At 37.4% G+C, this 23079-nt stretch overlaps 1 protein-coding gene across 13 annotated transcripts in view; it reads right to left on the reverse strand.

The window, feature by feature from the left end:
• The window catches only part of PKP4 (plakophilin 4), a 231782-nt gene that overhangs the window by 140275 nt on the left and 68428 nt on the right, over nucleotides 1-23079 (reverse strand). For 10 of the 13 annotated variants that reach the window (XM_039469686.2, XM_039469684.2, XM_039469688.2 and 7 more), the window contains exon 2: nucleotides 20545-20681. The exons of 2 other annotated variants lie outside the window; for them this stretch is intronic. In XM_039469686.2, the coding sequence (XP_039325620.1) occupies nucleotides 20545-20676 (132 nt within the window). In that variant the 5' untranslated portion in view covers nucleotides 20677-20681. Of the gene's footprint in view, nucleotides 1-20327; nucleotides 20425-20544; nucleotides 20682-23079 lie in introns of those variants that run through there. One more of the 13 variants, XM_074399648.1, reaches the window with a different exon arrangement.

The raw sequence follows: 23079 nt of genomic DNA on the forward strand, positions 1-23079 counted from the left end.
TCTAGTATTATTACTACTTCTCTGACTTATTAACCAAAATATACAGAACACACATCTTTCTTGATGACTGAAAGCACCACTATGAACATTCACAACTGCATGGAGACAACATTAGCCCTCAGACCCATCTTGTAGTTGTTCTGTCTTGTCCCGACATTAGACCATCAGCTGGTGCTGTCACTGTTCTTCTAATTTTGATCTTGTGTTTTCTCTTTCTTGTTCTTTGGTCCCTTCTCCTCTATTTAGCCTCTACCACTAATGTAACCAAATGTTCACATCTAAAACACATTCCACAAAAATACAAAGATAACCAAATGTTGGACAAGATAAATAATTATTCTACGCTTTAGAAATCAAAAAGTTCAATACAAGAATTTTATTTCTTAAATTTAAACAATACTTATAGGATTTCAAAAACCTGAATATTAAGGCTTAAAAGGAAAATGAACTTAAAAATATTTTAAAATAAAAATGTGTTGCAAACACAAGAAAATAAAATTATATCATATCCTCCATAGTACTTATTACAAATATTAAATACTGAAACAAAATGGTCTAAAAAATATAAAAATCAGAATAATGATTCTGGCTCTTTACTGAGCACTATGGAACATCCAGAACAGAACAGTCTAGTGCATCTCAGCCCAGCCTGACCCTAATCTAAAGGAGGATACAGTAAAGCAAGTAGAGAAGAGAGCAGAGGAGCAACCAAGCTCAGGTGCCAGGACACCCACACTCTTCCAAAGCAGACTGTGGCAGAAACTGCTAGTTGTTTAGGGTCATTTCAGCTGAGCACATGGCTGCTCACTGAAGCCTACAATTCCCAGCTTCTGGGGAAGCTTGCAGCCATGAGACCAAGTTCTAGCATGTAAGGAACAAGCCTCTTCTAGACAGTGCTTTTTTAAAGGGACGCATCTGCCCCCATGGTTCTTTACCCCTACCTGCTGCCTGGAACCTAATGAGAGCAGGGAGCTACCTCAGACCCAGAGATGGCAACTTTGCAGCAAAGCTGCCCTGGATAGCTCTGGACTACTGCTCTCTGGACTGTATCGTAAGAAATATATTCTCATCGTGTTTAAGCCAAGGTATTTTGATGCCTCACTGTCAGAGCTGCAAAACTCAAAGCCCACTTAACACATAGTTTTACAACAGGCCTGACTGTCTTAGTGTCTAGCTGCCTCAACTCCTGTCCTAAAGCTTAGAACCACCTAGTAAGAAATGTTCCTAAATAAAGTACATTCTGAGCACCTTTACTGGGTTGTAAGCATCTTTGGGGGATTACGAATCTCGAGGGCTGAGACTATATCCCCTATATGGTTTTATTTCTCTGAAACTGTCTAATACAGAGCCAACTGAGGGAAGGAGGAGTAAGGTAAGTAAGTTTAAGCTGTAGGCTTTAGGGCCAGACAGGCCCCTGGAATTGAATTCCTCTGGCTTTAACCAGATGTTCAAAGTAACAGCTAAATGTTCCATTCTAGGAATCAAGGTTTGTGCTCTAGGAGTGGTAGAAATAATAAGCTTAAGCTGTAGTCTTTAGGGTCAGACATCGTCCACCCCTCCCTACCCCCTGGAATTGAATCCCTTGGCAATCCCTGATTTTAATCAGATGTTCAAATTCAGTTATCCAACAAACATCAGTTGAATGTCCCATTATAGAAATCAAGGCTTGTGCTCCGTATGATGGCATTTACATTCTGGTAAACAAAGTTTTCACAAAATCCCTAAGCCTCAGCTTCGTGTGTAAAATGAGGATAATAATAGCATCAAATTTATAGGACTGTTGAGAGATTCAGTGAGGTGAGGCATAGACAGTGCTTAGTCAGTGCCAGGCACATTGGCATTCAACTATATTAATAATTAAGAATTTTCAATAATTTTATAGATACTCACAGAAATACCACAACATCAATACCCAGTAGGAAAAAGAAGTCAGGGAATTCTATGTCCAATCAGTTTGCTGATCATTTTATTTGTAATGTCTTATTTTTCTTATCTTGTCATCTGTTGACAAGAATTCTAAGCTTGTCTTCTAGGCAAATAAGGACATACTGTAGATGTTATAGAGCACTTGGGGGGGCTAATATTAAAAATCAAAAATGTTAAAAATGCTCATGAATGAATTCTTCTTTGTAAACTTACTTAAGTGAACAGATTCTTATCAATAAGATAGGTTGGGAATCTTCTTTAAGGAGCTCAAAATAGAACACTGCCCATCTCCCATGGGAGCACACCAAGCTGCTTCGGCACATCACCGTACACTGGATCTAAGCTCATCCTTATGACCAGCCACAGTTCATATTCTCATCACAATTAATACGCCTCAGATCCAGCTGAGAGCTCTTTCAGAACAATCACATTATTTTGAACTGCAGAATGTTCAAATGCATTTCAGGTAAGGAGGAGTCCTAGAGCAGATCCCAACAGAATAAAAGGGAGACTGGGAGTTGAAGCTCTCTGGTAGATGAAGACTGAAAACCTAATGCTCTACAGGAAACAAAGAGCAACAGGGTAAACAATACTACACAGGGTGGTGGCTTCATTTTGCTATCGCAATTTCAGGGGCAATCAGATCTGAATGTCAGCTTTATCACTATAATCTATAGTGCTATAGATTATTCATTTCATTTTGTGACAGCAATTTCAGGGGCAATCAGATCTGAATGCCAGCTTTATCACTATAATCCCCAAAGAATGATAAAACTTCAATATTTATGAATAGCTCTGCTTCTTATAGGTACCTGACTACCTACTAAGTATCAAGCACTTTATTATTAGCATTTTAAATGTTTGGACTAGGTGAAACCTCACAACAGCCTAGGAACTGGGTATTGTTATTATAATTTTAAAGAGGAAACAGGCTATGAGAAGTTAAGGGGCTCACCCAATAGAATAAAGTCATTTGTAGGAGTCTGGATTTAAATCTAGATCTGTTTGTCATCAATGCCTGCATTCTTCTCACCGGATCAAGATGCATTTAAGAACTCTACTAAGTTCTCCAGAGTAAGAGTTTACCGATGAGTCAGAATTACTAAATTATCACTATTGTTATAGCCAACCCCAAGTTTCTCTTAAAAGAATCAGTATGTCAGTATGTTCAGCTCTCTTATTCTTTCCCTATTTTAAAAGTTTATCTTCCTTGTAATTCCAGTAAACAACCTTCTCCACTGGTTCTAATCAGTAGTTCACATCTGTTCCCCTGGCCCCCAGCTCCATCCTGACTCATCCTGGTCACCTGCTCCAGTCACCTGCTCTGGTCATCTTCTTTGGCCTAAGTCACCCTGGCTATCTGCTCTGACCTGCCCGTAACTGTCCTTCCTGCCAAAACACCCGTCCTGCCACTCCAGCTTGGACCCCTGCTCTCTTTAAAATAGCCAGTCAGAATTAGTGTAGCTTATTTGGTCTAACCTAGCCAAAAGGGAAGGACACAGCAGTAGGGACAACCTCCATCAGGCATAAGTACCTCTTCCCTCCTTGCCCAAGCATGTGACCACCATTGCTCCATCTGTACACTGCACCCTTCTACAGAAGTAAACTGCCTTGCTAAGAGAATTTATTTTTTGAGTGTTATTTCTTTTGTGGCATCAAAATTTTACTTATAGCACTATTATAATAATAAAGGTAACACTTTAAAATATTCTCTGTGGTATAATGTCCCAAGACATACTGAAGCCCCTGGGGTCCATGCACCTCTTCTAGAAGGTGCTGGGGTCTGGCTGGTGGTGAGAATGCCCTGGTTGATCAGCTTAACCCAGCTGAAGGAACTGGGAGACAGCTCAGTTTTCCTTGTTCATAGCCTCCTCTGACTGGCTCTGGGTAGCCATTTGACATTTGTTTTTCGGAGTGGTCAGAGGGCTAGTGCTTCCTGCTTGCCAATGCTAATCCACCCTGGGAATCAAAATTCACTGTACTGGTTGACATAGTTTTCTCAAAATGTTTTAAACCTTATTTAGGGCTTACTGTGGACAGTCAAAATGCTAGCTAAAACAGTCACAGAATAGCAAGACCTTGCAACCAGATCTTGAGCTTTGCAATATTTTGTGGCCTATCCACTCTATAGTGCATTTCTAGTCAGCCTGGATAAAGGAGCATGAAGCTGGAACATATTTTTTTTTAACATGCAAGAATTGTATTGGAAATGGCTCCATATTTTTTGCATAGTGCTAGTCATAAAACAAGACGGTCCTAATTACTACATTTACCTTCTTCTGTGTAGGAATATATCACAAGGAACATTTAGGGATACCGACATGAGCTCTGCCAGTTCAAAGAAATCAGTCAGAGTGATTATAGTTGGCTTTGGATTGCATCCAGGTTATGGAAGGCAAGAATAGATTAGCGATATGTGCCATCAGAGCAGGGACAAACTCTTGACTTTGTAAAAGTCTCAGTATTCTTCAAGCTTAGACATGACTTACTCAGGCTACATTTTCAATGAAATATTGCTGGGAGCATTTAAAAGCTGGAAAATACAATCTTGTCAATAGAGATGCTCCCCCAACTCCCCAAAAGATGTGTGAGATCATTTCAAAATAGAATACGTCTGCTGTCACCAGTATTTTGGGTTAGAGGGGGCAAAGTCTGCACAAGCAGAAGCAGCCAAAGTTTGGTGTGGTCCTATAGTCCAGGTTCAGGGACCACCATTTCTCTTTAGAAAAAAAAAAGATTCACATTTGAATGAATTTGTTTTGGCTGCTAACTTCGTAAAGAATTGACTTTTTTAATAACAAGGAAAAAAGTATTAGGTAAAAGTTATAATACACATGTCTTGAGAAAACTTTTTCTGAGACAGGGTCTTGCTTGGTCATCCAGGCTGGAATACAGAAGTGGGATCCTAGGTCACTGAAGTCTTGAACTCCTTGGCACAAGCTGTTCTCCTGCCTCAGCCTTCCAAGTGTCTGGAACTACAGGCACGTGGTCGTGGTGATTTGGAGTAGGTGGGACTACAGGCATATATGTGCCACCATGCTCAACTAAATATATATATTCTCCTGACTTCAAGAGATCCTCTTGCCTCAGCCTCCCCAAGTATTGAGATTACAGGTATGAATCACTGGGCCTAGCAGAGGAAACTTCTAGGTTTTTATTTGGGTATCTCCTCCCTGCCTGTATACTATCTTGAGGGGATGGGCTTTTACTTCCTCCCTCATCTCTCATAGATAATATCAACGTGAATTTGATATCCATTAGTATGCTTGTGTTTTCTTTCATGAAACACCAACATTTTCAACAAACACATAACTCAACAAGTACTGAACACTAGCACCAGAGTTCATTCTCATCTCTAAAATACAGTGGAGAACATGTTTGGAGTTTATATACTGAAGTGGGACAGTCCAGAAAACGGAGGTCAGGCGTGGTGGCTCACACCTGTAATCCCAGCACTTTGGGAGACAGAGGTGGGTGTATGACTCAAGGTTAGGAATTTGAGACCAGCCTAGAAACATGGTAAAATCTTGTCTCTACTAAAAATACAAAAATTAGCTGGGCATGGTGGCAGTACCTGTAATCCTATCTACTCAGGAGGCTGAGGCAAGAGAACTGCTTGTACCCAGGAAAAGAAAATGGGGTATTCTATATACTTGTGTTTAACTTTAAAAAAAAAATTAACTTCCTTCTCTTATGTAACATACTTTGTGGAACTCCCTCCAAGGTAACAGATAAAGATATATGTGAGCAATCTCTTAATGAGGTTTCTGAATATATTCTGTAAAGCTATTTGGAAAGAGTTGGATTTGTACGATTACTTTAGGATGACACAACCCATATCTCCATGAGTCCAGACAGACACTGACCTTTTCCATCAGCTTCTGAGACACCTTGACCGCATAAAGCTGTCAGGCATGTGAGCAAACTTTTTTTGCCTCGCCCTTTGGCTAGAATCCTTACCGTTGGGCCAAGTCTTAGCCTGAGCCTTCTAACTATGAGTATTCCTCAGTCTGGATCCATATCCCTCGTAAGTGGCTAAAACATGCTGTTTCCACTACCATTCTACTTATGATCTCAAGGATAACAACTGGAGAATGTTAACTGAACACTTACTCTTAGCAGAATTGGAACCATCGCCCTCATTTTACAAATAAGGACACTGGAGGCTCCACCCAAAGTCACCTGCTTAAAGTTACACACCTTAGCAGGTATGCAGGTGGGAGTTCCTGCACTTAACCCCTATGCTCTATGATACCCTTCTGGATATGAAAACTGCTATTGTGGTCATACTAAATATTCCATTTGTTTTTTAAGCAAGGCAATCTAGTTTCTCAACAATAGTTCATTTGACAAGTTTTCGATTATCTTGCAATCCATACCAACTTGTATTCTTTCTGTCAACCTTAGCCTATAGAAAATTATTATTATTATTATTATTGTGATAATAAAAATGCCATTTTTGTTATCTTTCATCCTAAATTACCATTTTATTTTGTGGCTTTAGAATTTTTATGAAATACTCCATGCTTTTCATAAGCAATTCGCAAAATACAGGGGGAAACTTCTAAGACATCTATTCAACATTTAGGAGTATCTTTATTTTATTAGTGAGTGCATATGTGTTTGGATACACACATGAATGTGCATTTTTATAGCAAAATTGGATCATTCCATAACCATTTGTAAGACCTTTACTATAGATCATTACTTTCAAAAATGGTTTTGCCAACTGTACTGGCTCTGATACCACATGAAATTACCCTGCCCACATCAGTACACCCACAAAATTTTATCTTTAATTTTGTTGTGGCCAGTGAGATAAGCAGATACAGTCTCAGTATGCCAATGTCTGTTTCTGTGATTACTAGAGAGGTAAAACATAATTTCACATGCATATTAGTCATTAATACTTGTTTTCACAATTATTAGTTGATGTCAGATACTCCCTTTTTACTAGGTGGACACTGTTTTGCCTTACTGATTTGTAAGTAAGACAAATCAGTACTGATTTACTCTGCACAGACTGCGTTCATTTATTTATTCACTCACTCGATAGGTACCTACCTGCCAAAGCCCTGTTGTTTACTTTCTCCCTTGCTTAGAACACAATTCTTACCCTGTGTAGCCAAAAACACATCTGAGAATTGCCTTACAAGACTTTTTCAAGTGAGTACATATTTTATCATATCTAAAATCACATGATCAATACTGATATTTTAAGTACAATTAAAACAGTACTCATGGGTCCAAGATGGTAACATGTATAGGAATTTGATCTCAGCTTAAACCTCAGGGTTTGCCTTTGCAAATTCAAAATGCCAACAACCTATGACCTAAGTTATTACAAAAAGTCTATTAATCTGAATTATTTGAAATAATACATAGCTTATGGACCATAAGAAGCAGGAAAGCAGAGAACTTCTAATTGACTAACACCCAATAACCCTTGATTCCTGGTTTGGAACCTTAACGAAGAGAAGATCCACTAGTAATTGTATACTATGAATTTCTCATTTTTAAGTCTTAAATTTAATCCTTTCCTAAATTAGGAACAAATCCTTCATTATCAAAAAGAGTAGGAGAGAGAGAGATCCAAGATGGCTGATCACTAGCAGCTCGGGATTGTAGCTCCCAGTGAAAGCGCAGAGAACGAGAAGACGCCACACTTTCAGAAGAATTCTTGTTGCTCACACACCAGGAGATTCCCAGCGGAGGAGCCCCACGGGTCGCCAGCGCGACTCTTGTGACTGGCAAGGCGGTTTTGCCAGCGCCTCGGAGCGTCGGTTCTTGGTGCAGAGTCAGAAAAGCACCATCAGTCTTAATGCCGCTGTTTTAGTCGGCGCAGTGGGTTGCTCAGATTTTGGCACTGAGAATCAATAAGTTGGACGTCCACTCAGAAACCCAACTACAAAGACGGTAATTATAAAGACCACAGATGGATAAATCTACAACAAAGGGAAGAAAACAGCCAAAAAAGGCTGATAATACCCAAGATCAGAACGCCTCTCCCTCAGCAGGGGATCACAGTTCCTCATCAGCAACGGAACAAGGCTTGATGGAGAACGACTGTGTTCCAATTACAGAAGCAGGCTTCGAAAGGTGGATAGTAAGAAACTTCTGTGAATTAAAAGAACTTGTTCTAACCCAATCCAAAGAAACTAAGAATTTTGAAAAAAGGTTTGATGAAATGTTAACAAGAATACACAATTTAGAAAGGAATATAAGTGAACTGATGGAGCTGAAAAACACAATACGAAAACTTCGTGAAGTATGCACAAGTTTTAACAGCCAAATTGATCAAGCGGAAAAAAGGGTATCAGAGGTCGAAGACCAACTTAATGAAATAAAACGAGAAGACAAGATTAGAGAAAAAAGGATAAAAAGGAACGAGCAAAGTCTCCAAGATATATGGGACTATGTGAAAAGACCTAACCTACGCTTGATAGGTGTACCTGAATGTGACGAAGAGAATGAATCCAAGCTGGAAAATACGCTTCAGGATATTATTCAGGACAACTTTCCCAACCTAGCAAGGCAGGACAACATTCAACTCCAGGTAATACAGAGAACATCACAAAGATATTCCTCAAGAAGACCAAACTGAAGGCACACAAACGTCAGATTCACCAGGGTTGAAATGAAGGAGAAAATACTAAGGGCAACCAGAGAGAAAGGTCAGGTTACCCACAAAGGGAAGCCTATTAGACTTACAGCAGATCTCTCAGCAGAAACCCTACATGCCAGAAGAGATTGGGGGCCAATATTCAACATCCTTAAAGAAAAGACCTTTCAACCAAGAATTTCACATCCAGCCAAACTAAGCTTCATAAGCGAAGGAAAAATAAAATTTTTTGTGAACAAGCAAGCACTCAGAGATTTCATCACCACCAGGCCTGCTTTACAAGAGCTTCTGAAAGAACCACTACACATAGAAAGGAACAAACAGTATCAGCCTTTCTAAAAAATACCAAAAAGCAAAGAGCATCAATATAGTGAAGAATTTACGTCAACTAATGGGCCTAAAACCCATCGGTATGCTGCATCCAGACCCATCTCACATGCAAGGATACACAAAGACTCAAAACAAAGGGATGGAGAAAGATTTAACAACCAAACGGAGAGCAAAAATAAATAAATAAACAAAAAGCAGAAGTTACAAATTTTGCCTCTGATAAAATAGTCTTTAAAGCAACAAAGATTAAAAGAAGCAAAAAAGGACATCATATAATGATAAAAGGATCAATGCAACAACAAGAAGAGCTAAAGACCCTAACTATATATGCACCCAATACGGGAATACCCAGATATACAAGACTTATAAAGAGACTTAGACTCCCACATAATAATAGTGGGAGACTTCAACATTAATATTAGACAGATCAATGAGATAGAAAATTAACAACGATATCCAGGACTTGAACTCAGATCTGGAACAAGCAAACTTAATTAACATTTATGGAACTCTCCACTTTAAATACACAAAATATACTCTTATCAGTACCACATTATATCAACTTACAAGTTTAAATGAAACATTGGTTGGTCCTTGTTTGTTATTTTCTTCCCTCATTCTTTTTTCATGTCTCCATTATTAAGCACAATTATTGGTATACCCATATTTAGATTGCATCCTAGCCTGGGCAATAAAGCAATACCCTCATTCTCTCTCCCTCTTCCTCTTTCTCCTTCTTCCTCTTCTTTATTCTCTTTTTTAATTATTCTTTTTTTCTTTCTCTCTTTCTTTAGAAAAAAAGAAAAAGAAACAAAAAGAGTAAACTGGGGGGCAGAGGGGAAGAGTGAACACATTTCATGAATCGTTGAAAGTCTGAGAATATCTTTTCAATCCTTCACATATTAAAGACAATTGAGCTGGGTATAAATTCTTGGATTACAAGCGCTTTCCCTCAAAACTCTATATACATTGCTCTAATCTTCTCTGAAATTTAGTGTTTCACTGTAGCCTGATTTTACCTTTGTAGATAAATTACTTCTTTTATATGAATTATAAAGTTTCTTTCTTCTCTTTGTAAATATATAATTTTATAAAGGTAATTCCTAGACATGTCTTTGTTCCACAGGAGGTGCTTGGAATGTAATGATTGCTTTAAATGTATACACTCAGGGCTTTATTTTCTGCTCAGAAAAATTGTTTTTAAATTATACTTAAGTACTGCTTCTCTTCTAACTACTCTAAAATCCTTCTCCAGAAAACCCACAATGTTTTAATAGATCTACTTTCTATGGCCTCCATGTCTAGAATTTGTTACAACATTTTTGTTCTTTTCCTCTATATTCCAGGATAAGGTCTCACATGCTTGTCACCATGAATGTTCAATTTTCCTTTGTATGCATTCTTCCCTTGATTGACTCCACTGCAGATTTTAATTGTTTAGTATGTATATCTGGCATAAGATTGCCCAGATATGAATCTCATATTCCCTATTTATTAACTATGTAAGTTTGAGCAAGTTACTCAACTTTTCTGAGCTTAGTTTCCCCATCTGTAAATAGTGGTAGTAATAATACTGACCTGTGAAAATCAGGGTTGTTAGGTATCAGCACCAGAAAACTCTCTGGCTAATTTAAAGATAAAAATATTTACTGAAAGGATATTACACTGTTCACTACTATATATTACCCCATAAAGCCTAAAAAGATAGGAAAATGCATGGAACAAAGAAATTGAGATGAGATGTTCAGGGGCCAAAATAACCTGTAGGACTTTTTACTGAATTAACTCCAAAATTTGTGATGAAGAACATAGAAGATCTTCCATTTACAGAATTAAGTACAATGCCTGGTACATAGTAAGTATTCAGTAAACATTAGCTGTTAGTTTCCTACTGGATTTCTATTCCATAGACATCACTGATTCTTACATCTTACTCACAATTACAATTTTTCTAGATTTGCCACTTGTTTCCTGTTGTGGTAGCAGCAGCAGTAGCAGTAGTAAGGGTAGTGGTGGTGGCAGAAGAAGTAATAGTAAGGTGAACAGAGACAGCAATTTAGCTGCATCAAAGAGCAGCAAGCAGTAAAGCAATGAAGGGTCTTTGTTCACACAATGGCAGACCTGTCATAGACGATCCATCCTTTGCATTTCTGATCTACTGGTTTTAAAGTAAGACGAACATTCTCCAACTCTGACAAACGTCTTCATAGGTTTTTAGTGGGAAATTGAAGTTTTATCCAGGGTTAAGAAGTTTGTTTTTTTAAAAAAATTATTCAACTAGATAAAATAGCCCCACATCAATAAAACACATTTGCCCAATTCTGCAGTGCAGATCAAATGAGCGAAGTGCCACAGTATTCTGTTCAATACCCAAAACTATACAAATATGTTTCATAGTCTTACCCACAGGCCTTCAAATCTAATCAATCAGCTTAGAATGATGTCAATAGCAGCAATCACTAAGATTATTTTTCACACAATAGTTTAATAAGAATTTGCCTTTTATTATTCTTTGCTAACTGAAATAAAATCAAAATCTTGCTTTTAAGAGCTTACATTATAGAAAAATAACATTATTTATCTTATTATGGAACAAATGAGAAAGTGGGACAATGGGAAAACTCCAGTAAGTATCGTCTCTTTCAATCATCCTAGACTTAAACCAGGGAACATATAAGGGAGCTAAGGTTGTGAATGAAAAAGGTGTTAGTTGACTCTTCAGTTGGGCATAAGGGCTTATTTTTAAAATAATTTACGGAAATATTTTCAAAAGCAGAGAAATCATGGCTTATGTCAACTTTGTGATGGAAAGGTATTTCTAAAGGAGTATTTCTAATACAGAAATACTACATATGGATGAAATAGTAAGAATTATTAATTCTACCAAAATAGTTTATTAAAAGTCCATAGGCAGTGATTAAGATCTTAATCTTGGTTTAGGCTCTAAGAATGATTTGAGGAAAACCTGTAAATGAGATACATGCCTATTAGGGTAGATGATAACACAGGATGAACACTTTACTGATGCCATGTTGCTTTATAGGAATTTTCATATGAAAAAGACTCCAAGTTAAAATACTAAACAGTCTATAAATTGAAATGCTTTGAACTCCAGTTTTTAAAGGAAAATTAAATTTTCTTTCAAGAGCCACACAGATTGAAATTCTAAGTATACTTTTAATTTATGATAGTTATTTTCATATTTGAAATATACTTACATAATTGCATAGTATGTTATTTGTCTTGAAGTTTCAAGAATATGTTATTTCAATTTACTTGTAGACTGTTACTAATTTGTGTAACACCTACATTATTAAGGTTTGGGTGCATAAAACCTCAAGATTCTATAAGCTAAGACATAGATTTGTCTTTGAACTACTTGAAAAGAACTTTACATTTTAAACGATCTTTCTTAGGAATGCCTGAAATAAAATAACCATATCCCAAATTACTTTGCTGAGGTACAAGCAGATCTGATCACTTTGGGAACAATACATTCATAAAATATAAACAGAAGAAGTAAGACCATATGGACACATTTTTGCAAAGTAACAAAAATGGCAATTTAGAAATTGGGAGCCCTTAAACATGAAGATAAGCACTGGATAGGCTATGTTTTGCAATAGCTATGGAATAAATTTAGGGTTATACCTAAAGGGAAAAATATGTTTCCAAAAATTTTTCTCTCCAGAAGTGATTCTAAAAAGAAAAACGATCATGCAAAGCAGAGAATTCAATGCTGAATGATTCTCTCATCCATTGAATCTCACCAACTCAGCAGTCACTCATTTCAAGTTTAACAGCATAAAGTTTGCATGTACAGGGGGAAACTATTCCATATATTCATAATTTAACTCTGAAGAGAAATTGTAAACTGGATTATTCAACTGAAAAGGAAATTATAATTTTAAACATGCAAAGTCAGGGTTGGCTTTAAGTGTTAACAAAGAAAAAATACTCTATTATTTTCAAAAGTAAACAAAACCATGCTAATTCAATGGTAAAAATTAAACAAAAATATTCTATTACTTTCAAATGTAAATAAAAGGCAATGGTAATTCAGTGGTAAAAAATAAAGCTAAGGCCGGGCACGGTGGCTCAAGCCTGTAATCCCAGCACTTTGGGAGGCCGAGGCGGGTGGATCACGAGGTCGAGAGATCAAGACCATGCTGGTCAACATGGTGAAACCCCGTCTCTACTAAAAATACAAAAAAGCTAGCTGGGCGTGGTGGTGCGTGCCTGTAATCCCAGCTACTCAGGAGGCTGAGGCAGGAGAATTGCCTGAGCCCAGGAGGCGGAGGTTGCGGTGAGCCGAGATCGCGCCATTGCACTCCAGCCTGGGTAACAAGGGTGAAACTCCGTCTCAAAAAAAAAAATAAAAAAATAAAAATAAATAAAGCTAAAAATGCCTAAGTTAACAAATTTACATGAAACTGACATAATACATACTGATAGCCTGTTTAAATAAAAAGGGGGCAAAAGTACACACATTCTTGTCTTTTATGGATCAATTAATGAATATTCATAACTTGTCAATTACTACATATTGAAGTATAAATATGGTTTGTGTCTCTGCAATCTTCTGAGAGTAGAAACTATATGAACTAGATAGATCATCCTTATATGTCTGCTTATCCCCTCAACATATTCCTTGACAAACTGCTTTGCTCAGAGTAAGCTTTGAATAAACATTTTTAAATTAATTAAAAGCAAGCTTAATCTAAGTATGCAGGCACTGTAAGCATGTTTAGTTTTTGTTCATTAACTGATAAATATTTTGAGCACCTATGTTTTCCATGTTTGCACATGTGATCCAGTTATGTGTGAACAGCCACATGGAGCCTGCTTAAGTTCATAGAATTTAACAGTCTTCCAAATGAACCCTTCAGTGTCAATACAACCTAAATTGATGTTTCCAATGATATTAAAGAGAACAATACTGTTATTCTGAATATATAATTAAGAACATTTAAGACTGGAAGCTTTGCTAGCAGGTCCATCTGATCATTTATCAGACTATCAGGAAATGTAGGCAGGTAGTCAAATGCATTTGTTTGGTGTTAGTTACCTCTTGGCCGTATAATTTTTTACGCAGAGAGCGACAACTTTTTGGGGGATGGGTAGTACTCAAATATTGAATAAACCTGTTGGCCATACTCTGTAGTATTCTTTAATCACAGGGACGCTTGAGTTGAAAAATATCCTGCATCCTTAACAAAATGAAGGAAAATGTTAAATTTTGACCATGGTACATGCAACTTAAGAGGACTGATCTCCTGAGAGCCAAGTTTTAGGGTTCAGAATTCTTTAATACAAGCCAAACAGTGTCACAAGAGCTCTGCCATTTCTCCTCATTTTGAACCTTGTTTCTATAATATTATAGAGATAAAGCTGTAAAATTCGATGATCCCACAAAAACCACAGAGATCCAATCTTATCTTGGGGTTGATGCTGCAGTTCAGGCACTGAAAACTTCACTATAGTTTACATAGTAACAACAACTGCCAGGATAATCTGGTTACCTATAGGAAAAATAACTAAGTTGCCAGGAAAAATCAGAAGTTTCAGGCATTGTACTTACCGCACAGGACTTTTAGTTAAGCGACAAACTACACTTGTTTACAGCTGAAATAAAAATTCCCTCTTCTGCATAAGGCTGAGGTGTGTCAGAGAGGACTATTTCATTGTAAATAAGCATAGGGCCCAAACAAAAGGAAGTTACAAAGGCAGGTGCCTAACAGCTGAGTTGTTTCAGTTCCAGAGGAATAAAGTAAATAATTTTACTGGAATTTGTTCACTTCTGGGCATTTTGCCATACAGGAAGGGTGTGTGATTACTGACGCTAAGATATCTATGTAAAAATGAATAACATCAATAGGACACAGTTGGGCTTCAGATTTCCTTATTTCGTCTTCAAAAAATTAAGGATCTCTGGTTCTCATTTCACTCTTGGATATTTAAATATCACTTAAGTTATATGGACATACTGAAGATAGAATGGTTATTTTCACAAAAGCCAGAAAATATCTTGAAAGTGGTGGTCTCTTTAAGAGCCACACAAATGAGGAACATGCAATTTTCACTCATCAAAGATAACAACAGAAGCACACACACTATCTAATTTGAGACCTCACAAGAGTAAGAAGAGTACATATAAAATTAGCATCTTTTACCAAACCTATTCTTTGCTTACCATTTCATGCTATCTGGATTGGCCTCAACCTTAAATCTAGATTCTAAGCTTCTTAAATCATTAACCAAAAATATAATGTGGTTTGTGGGCCAGGCACAGTGGTTTACGCCTGTAATTCCAGCATTTTGGGAGGCCAAGGCCTGCAGATCACCTGAGGTCAGGAGTTTGAGACCAGCCTGGCCAACATGGAGAAATCCCATCTCTGCTAAAAATACAAAAATTAACCGGATGTGGTGGTAGACAACTGTAATCCCAGCTACTTTCAAGAGGCTGAGGCAGGAGAATAGCTTGAACTCAGGAGGCGTAGGTTGCAATGAGTCCAGGTCACACCACCAATGCACTCCAGGCGAATAATAGAATGAAAGTTAGAGAGCCTGAAAATTATGGCCGGGTTCAAATAGAGACCTCAATTACTTAAGCAACTTTATGACAGAAGATGAAAGACTCCAATGAATATTACAAGTGCAATTCTACAAAACCAGAAATCAACTTGTACCCTACACAGAACTGTGAACAATACTTGCAAATCCTATCCATGATTGGCCATACTGTCCTCTTTTAAAGAGTGTTTCTAAAACCAAGGGATCATATCCGAACAATTATAAAACTACAACGTATTCTAGCAATTGATAGTAATACCCTGCACATGGCCCTTGGCTTGCTGCTTCCTTGGGCCTGTGAGTGAACATTCTGACACATCTAAGTAAGTCGCAGAGGGCAGCAGCAAGGCTCTGGATGAGCAGTGAATATCTTATCAAATTCCAATTCCTCTGCATACAAGGGTGTGCTGTGCATTTCAATGACAAATCAATCAGTTTAGCCTAAGGTTTTCACAGGAAGAGGCAGGATCCTTTGAGGGTACCACATTTATATTTCTTTCTTTCTTTTCTTGGACACAGGTTCTCGCTCTGTCACCCAGGCTGAAGTGCAACGGCATGATCACGGCTTACTGCAGCCTTAACCTCCCAGGCTCAGGTGATTCTCCCAAGCAGCCGGGACCACAGGCGCACACCACCACTCCTAGCCAATTTTTTGGTATTTTCTGTAGAGACGGGTTTTGCCATGTTTCCTAGGCTTGTCTTGAACTCCTGAGCTCAAGCCATCTGCCCACCTCAGCCTCTCAAAGTGCTGGGCATGAACTACCATGCCCAGCGTTGTATTTATTTATTACATGTAAGAAATTAAGCTAGGTACTAACTAGTATCAAGTTTGTCAGATATTTTTGAAAACTATCAGGAGATTCCTCCTTTCCTACATCTGTATTCATCATGGACTCCTGAATTCTTATTAGGAGTTGAGTTGAACAGCAGAACCTGCCAAAGGATGATCCTATTTACAGCCAACTGGTGGCTGAAGTTCTACTGACACTTCCTGTAATTTCACAATCATGTCCAGGAATCACACTACTTTGTGATTCCCATGGATTGACTTTTTATTTCTCTTAAAGCATAATTTTTAACATTTCTTTAGTAGTTACCCATATCACCTGATACACATAACACTGGTGGATATTGTGTGACATCACCAAGATAACCATAACCTTCTATTCCCTAAACTTAACTTTCGACTAAATTGGACAGATGTGAGATGAAAGTTTTGACACTTATGTTATTATCTGATCACAGATATGAAATAAAATTTTATTTTGCACTACAGAGATTGGATTTAAATCCTGTATCAATATGGATACAGTGCAATTCAAATTGTCTTAAGAATAATGTTCAGCTGGGTGACAAGTTTTCTAGGTGCTGTGAGACTTTCTTGCTGACAATGTTTCTGTGAATGTGGCTACAGGTTGTTATCTTAACAAAACTGCAAGTTGACGACAAAGTAATCAACAGTAAGTATTATCTATTCATTTCCTGCTCGAACAATCATTTCTTACAGGTCTAATATATCCCAGGCGCTGAAAGAGGGGCAACCTGTAACACAGGTATAAAACGATGTATAAAACATGGCTCTATCCTTAGGGAGCTGATAATATAAATCCAAAGCAGCATACTATTAAGAGTCCTGGCAGTGGTATAAAGTACTAACAGAGATCAGGAGAGAGGTTCGATTTCAGGCTGGGTATGTTTCATTAAAGAGGTAGCGTTTGAACAGAGGTTGCAAGGATTCTTTCTGTCAAGGAGCGAGGATTTTTCTGTACCTTCGCAGGTATGCATCTACATGACTGACATCACTGTGAGAGGTTATCACTTCATAAAAGACAATGTAAATTCAAGCATTACGCTGAAGAACAGGAAACAGCTAGGTTCTGGCACTGGAGGATACTAGGGAAAGCATAACTCAGTGAAGAAAGATTTCATTGTTTTATGATACTCCATGTCCAATTTCAGCTATTTAACAGACTAATGGTTTGTTAACAAGACTATTGGTTGCTGCCATTTCCCTTCCTACTACTTACCATGAATTGCCCAGGGGGAGTATGTGTGAGGTATTTTACTGGCTCAGATGTACTTTACTGAAGAACCCAGACTTTTCCTCTCAAAATTCAGGTGAATTTTATAATATACTACTTTGCAATGCTTTAACCAAGTGCCTTGACATTATGTTTGGGGCTGCAATAAATTAGCATGTTCATTCAGAAAGTTTGTTTTCTGCTATCAATGTCCAAAAAAAGGGCTCATTGAATCTTTAGCCATGCTCAAAAGTAGAACCACTAGCTCCTCCTGAGATGAGCCTTTTCTTCTTATGCATAAGTGATGACAATGGTAATGTTGGCTCTTACTAAGTGCCAGGCACTAGAAGCATTTTACCTATGTTAATTTAATGTCCTCACTATTATTATTCCCATCTTACAAATGAGCAAACTGACAACAGAAAGGTTAAGTAATATTTCCAAGATCACATGGGCAGCAGAGAAAACAGAATGGAAACCTAGTCCATCTACCCAGTTGCAGTGACAGGGTCCCTTCCTTTTGTGACCTAAGGAAACACCATTCCTAAGACACACCACTAAACAAAGTCTGTTCTTTGAGATCAATAGAGTGGATTCCATTATGGCATGGCACTGAGGCCTTTAAAAAAAATAAATAAATAAATAAATAATAATAATAATAATTATGTGCCAGGTACAGTGGGTCACACCTATAATCCTCACAGTTTAGAGAAAATGAGGCAGGAGGATTGCATGAGGCCAGGAGTTCGAAACCAGCCTGGGCAACACAGTGAGACTCCATCTCTACGAAAAAAAAAAATTGAAAACTAAAAATCAGCCGGGTGCAGTGGTGCACGCTTGTAATCCTAGTTACTCAGGAGGCTGAGGTAGGAGGCTTGCTTGAGCCCAGGAGTTTGAAGCTGCAGTGAGCTAAGAAGATGACACTGTAGTCCATCCTGGGCAACAAAGAAAGACCCCATCTCTAAAAAGTAATAATAATTATGCATCCCATCTAAGAATATTGCTCTTTTGGATATAAAACACGATTAACACTTATTACAATTGCATGTAACAGTTGGCTAAGAGTGTCGCACTCTGACTAGTAAATTTTAAAATCAAACATATAAGGTGAATAGTAATTAGTTTTCTTATTTGGATCTAACTTTTCTGTGCTCTATCTCACTGGGTAGATGACAGGAAGTGGCGTATTTCAGGATAGTCTTAAGAAATTTTTACTCCAACTATATTTCGGTTGGTGCCACAAAAATTGCAGGGGAGCTATTTAAAACCAGGAGAGTATCTTGGAAAAAGACACAGATGTGGTGGTGTCCTGGGTTGAATAAGTGAAATGCTAAGTACTTACAATTTTTAAAAGAAATTATGTGTAAAACTGCAAATATATATTAATAAACTCAAATTTCTCAGGATAGGAACAGAACCAAACTAGAGTATATCATCCCACTAACTAAATAATTGTTATACGTAATAACGATTTTAATACATAAGACAAATACATTTTTGGGTGCCTTGAGAAACTGGAACCTTCTTACTATCTCCCACAAAGTATTTATTCAGAACACTATTTACTGCCAAAAGATAAAATTTTGAAGTCATTTGAGGTCATCAAGGAATTCTACTGTCAAAATCTTAACAGGTTTCCATATTTTCTTACATGTAGGGTATGTGGTCTCAAGGTACAACAGAAAGTTCTCAATGTTATGTTTACTGCACACAGTTAACAGTTTTAAGCTGGTTGCAAACATTTTGATAAATTGACCATGTTTCACCAAAACACAGTATATACTAAGAGCCCCAAATAAATAAGAGCCTTCTCATCTTACAGCTCCATGGGTCAAATACTGATAATTACGAAGTGCTATCGAAGAGTCCTTTTTTCTCCCCTAAAGATGATAGAAGCTTAAACATTCTATAGTTTGGTAGAAGACGAAAACTGTACTGACTATATCTTTTACCTTCTCAAACTCTTAGTATGTGTAAAGTTTAAATACTTCAAATTTAATTGGGGAATAAAAAATATTTTGATAGCTTATTCCTAGAATAAACTGTGAAATAATTTTTCTTGAAAACAGTTCTAACATCAGACATGTGTCATAGTTATGAAGCAATCTTTCATGCCACATTCCAAGCTACAGCAAATGGTACAATAATAAGGTATTAAATGTTTCCTTAATCTTCGTCATCATTAGTCATTTGAGTTACTTATACCGACTTTTAAAGGAATATAAGAGCAAATACAACATTATCTCTCTTGAGAAAAAAAATCCAGTGACTTAATCATACGATTTTTTATAAAAATTTATCTTAAATTATTTCAACCAAATAACCCTTACAAGGGACATACAATATTTTTTAAAGCAAAGAGGCAGGGGAAAAAAAAAAAAAAACTATCCCTGGAACTTTAAATTTACATTTACCTCATTAAGCTTTCAAACTTCAAAAAATTAAAATCCCAGAATTCCAATTTCTCTAAGCACAACAGATAAGATCTAATATAGAAGGTTACTTGGGTTTGAAGGATAAAGAGTATTAATGCCTTAAAAAATTCAACAAACATGACATTGAAGCAAACTGGCACAGTTTGACAAGTTTTAGAACATTAGCTCACAAATGAATATACTTAAATTTAGACAAACACACAAAAACAGCCTTTATCCAAAAATCACAAAGACAACCCTATATATACTACCTATGTTAAAATGTTCAAAATACCTAATGCTATTACAGGCCTCAGGTTGCCAGAGTCCTGACAGAAAAGTCAGCACTGAGAACTATGCTTTACACAGCTTTGCGTGCATGCACACACTCTGCAATGTGGGAGAGACAGAGACACCGATCACCATCGAGATTGTCCTTACTTGCAGACGCACAAGTATCCTGCATGTTCCGATTCTGACTGGCACCTGGAGCAGCTCTACATGCCAGTCATCCCAATGTACTCAGGGATGTAAACACCTTATAATTAGAAAACGTGAAGGCGTCAAGGACATTAGACAAATTTAAAACACATCCAAAGATTAATTTTTAAAGGCATTAAAGAAATAATTCATTGCCAATTTCAATAAGAGGATGTACCTGCTCCTTCACGGACGCTAGAATAGTGGTGGCTGTGGTCTCGGGTTCCATGCCTGGGCCAGTGGAGGCAGCTTCCTGGCGGGTCTGTGGTTGCCCCTCGTCCACCAATGAGGCCTGCTCAGGAGCTGGCATTCCTCCTGCAATCAAGCAGGCAAAGGGTTAATACTTTCTTCTGGGCTCCCTTGCAGAAACTGAGGATTTGCAGATGGTTCCTAGCAACTACAGTAGACTACAGTCTACACCCCATGATCAAAAGCTTGTTAAATTGCTAAATTTTCTAAAGAGGTAATCAATAAGTAAATATGACTAAGTTATCAAGAAACTAAATAATAAACTCTCTAGATTGCTATAGGGGTCTGTTTTCAAAGTAATATGCACACACAAAGAGATCTACAAATGTTAACTGACATGAGAAGAACGTTTTAACAATTGCAGAAGAGATATTTGCAACAGAAACGACAAAAAGAGTTTAAAACCCAAAGAAGGCTTAAAAATAAAAGTCTGCTTATTTAATTGAAATATAATATATTAATAACTAGCAACAAGGTCATCCTTGGTGGAGTCTTATAGCTAGCTTGGTTTCTTCAGAAGAATCTGATTATTCAAAGATAACAATGACTAGGAATGTGGTGTTGAAAAGAAAATCTACTTTTCACTCCCATAGCTTATAACAGAAGAATAGGTTCTTGGCAGGAGAGAGAGTGCCTTTCCTAAGACAACACATAGAGTAGTGTGTTTGCCAAGAGACTTACTGACCTGACATGGACTTTTTACAATTTTGGAAAACAGGGGGAAACAATGCTTGCATAAAATGTTATACAAATTTTAATAACTCATGTACATGCCAGTCTCTGTCTTTTGAGTACAGTCTTTATCATGCCATGACATTAGCCTAGTGCCTGGCATATGAAATGATACTCAATTAATGTTCACTAAATAAATAAAATACATGAATGAAAGATGATATACTTTCACTGTCTTATTCCAGTCATTAGGCAAATCCCACCAGGTCCTAAGATGCCTGAGAGACCCTATCTGTTTAGATGTGTCACTCTGCATCTTCACACAGAGACATTTGAGACTATATTTTTCTCAACATTCTTCAGTTTTCTCTTGCAAACTGCTCTACTATTATATTTCAATTTATAATCAATTAACTTCCACAGACTTCAATTCTACAGTTTGATCTGGGACCTTTTTCCCCATTCCTTTGAATTTCAATGTCAGTCTTCTGTTTCCAAAATAATAATCCATAAGTAAAAGGGGAGATGTACATACCCTCTGAGCTCTCATTTTCTTCCCTACTCTCCTGGCTTCCACATGAGTGGAGAGGGTGTAAGTTTCAGGTTTCTGCTGGTGGTAGTTTTATTCTTGTCATATTAACAGGCATAAATGGACATTGGGTCTGATTGGTTTATCTGTGCATTTCCCCCCCGACACCAGTGTCATGAATTCTCATTTTCACAGTGCATTAAGACCTAAATAGACTTTGAACAGCAAGCAGGATCTGCTCAAGTATGAACAGTAGAAAGATCCTGAGGCATGAGATGAGAGGGTCTAGGGTCAAAACCTAAGTGCCCTGGGGCAAGTTTCTAGCTCGCTGAGCCTCACTTTCTTGCCAATAAAAATGGCTAGTTCTTTATACACTGTAATAATTTTATAGCAATCTATATTTTTTAATATATGTGGAATGCTTGAGATGTAAAACAAATATTATTAACTGAATAAAATTCTTTCTCTATCAAGTACTCATTAAAGCGAAGATAAAAGGTCTATAAAGAAAAAAAATTCTACACAAAGATCCCAGATTAGCATTTAAGGCAAGTAAAGATATAAAAATGTTCTAGCTATTGAAAAATTACACACCTTAAAATAAGCAGATGGTTGCAAAGAACAAAAATGTTACTATGCAACAGTGAAACAAATAATGCCAAGAACCAAAAATTTTAAATGTCAAGAGTATAATATCATGAAACAACCAGTGTGTAAGAAGAAAAAGAGAAGGAAAAATTCAGTGAACAAAGAGAAGTTAAGAAAAGGAGAAACAGAAGTGTCACTGGGGGAGTAATTATTTATATAGAAGGAGCCTTACTGTTAAAAAGATGTAGAATGACACTATTGTATTATATCACTGTGAAGATATCATACTTAATTTTACAACATTTATCTTGCTGACCCTGCTTCCCAGGACCAATGAACCTAGAGGAGCATTTTCTGAGGACCACTCTCCCAGGGTCACTGACCATCAGGAGGCTCATCGGCTAGCTGACACAGCAACACAGGATCAAGGCAAAGAGGGTAAGAGAGCTTGTAACTGTGTAAAAGAAACTAATGCAATGCTGACAAACTTGGGAGGAGAGGAAATTTTCATAGGCATGGATGATATCTATTCTGTTCCTCAAAGGTTAGGACACATCACAGGCAACCATGAACAGTCACTGGATGAGGAGCAAAGCCAATGGTACCTGTCATTACTGAGGGTGACACTTCCCTACCCCTCATCTCTGGAGCAGTGTCAAAATGCCACAACCAACA

Source organism: Saimiri boliviensis, chromosome 5 (genome assembly GCF_048565385.1).
Source record: "Saimiri boliviensis isolate mSaiBol1 chromosome 5, mSaiBol1.pri, whole genome shotgun sequence".
NCBI classification, from domain to species: domain Eukaryota; kingdom Metazoa; phylum Chordata; class Mammalia; order Primates; family Cebidae; genus Saimiri; species Saimiri boliviensis.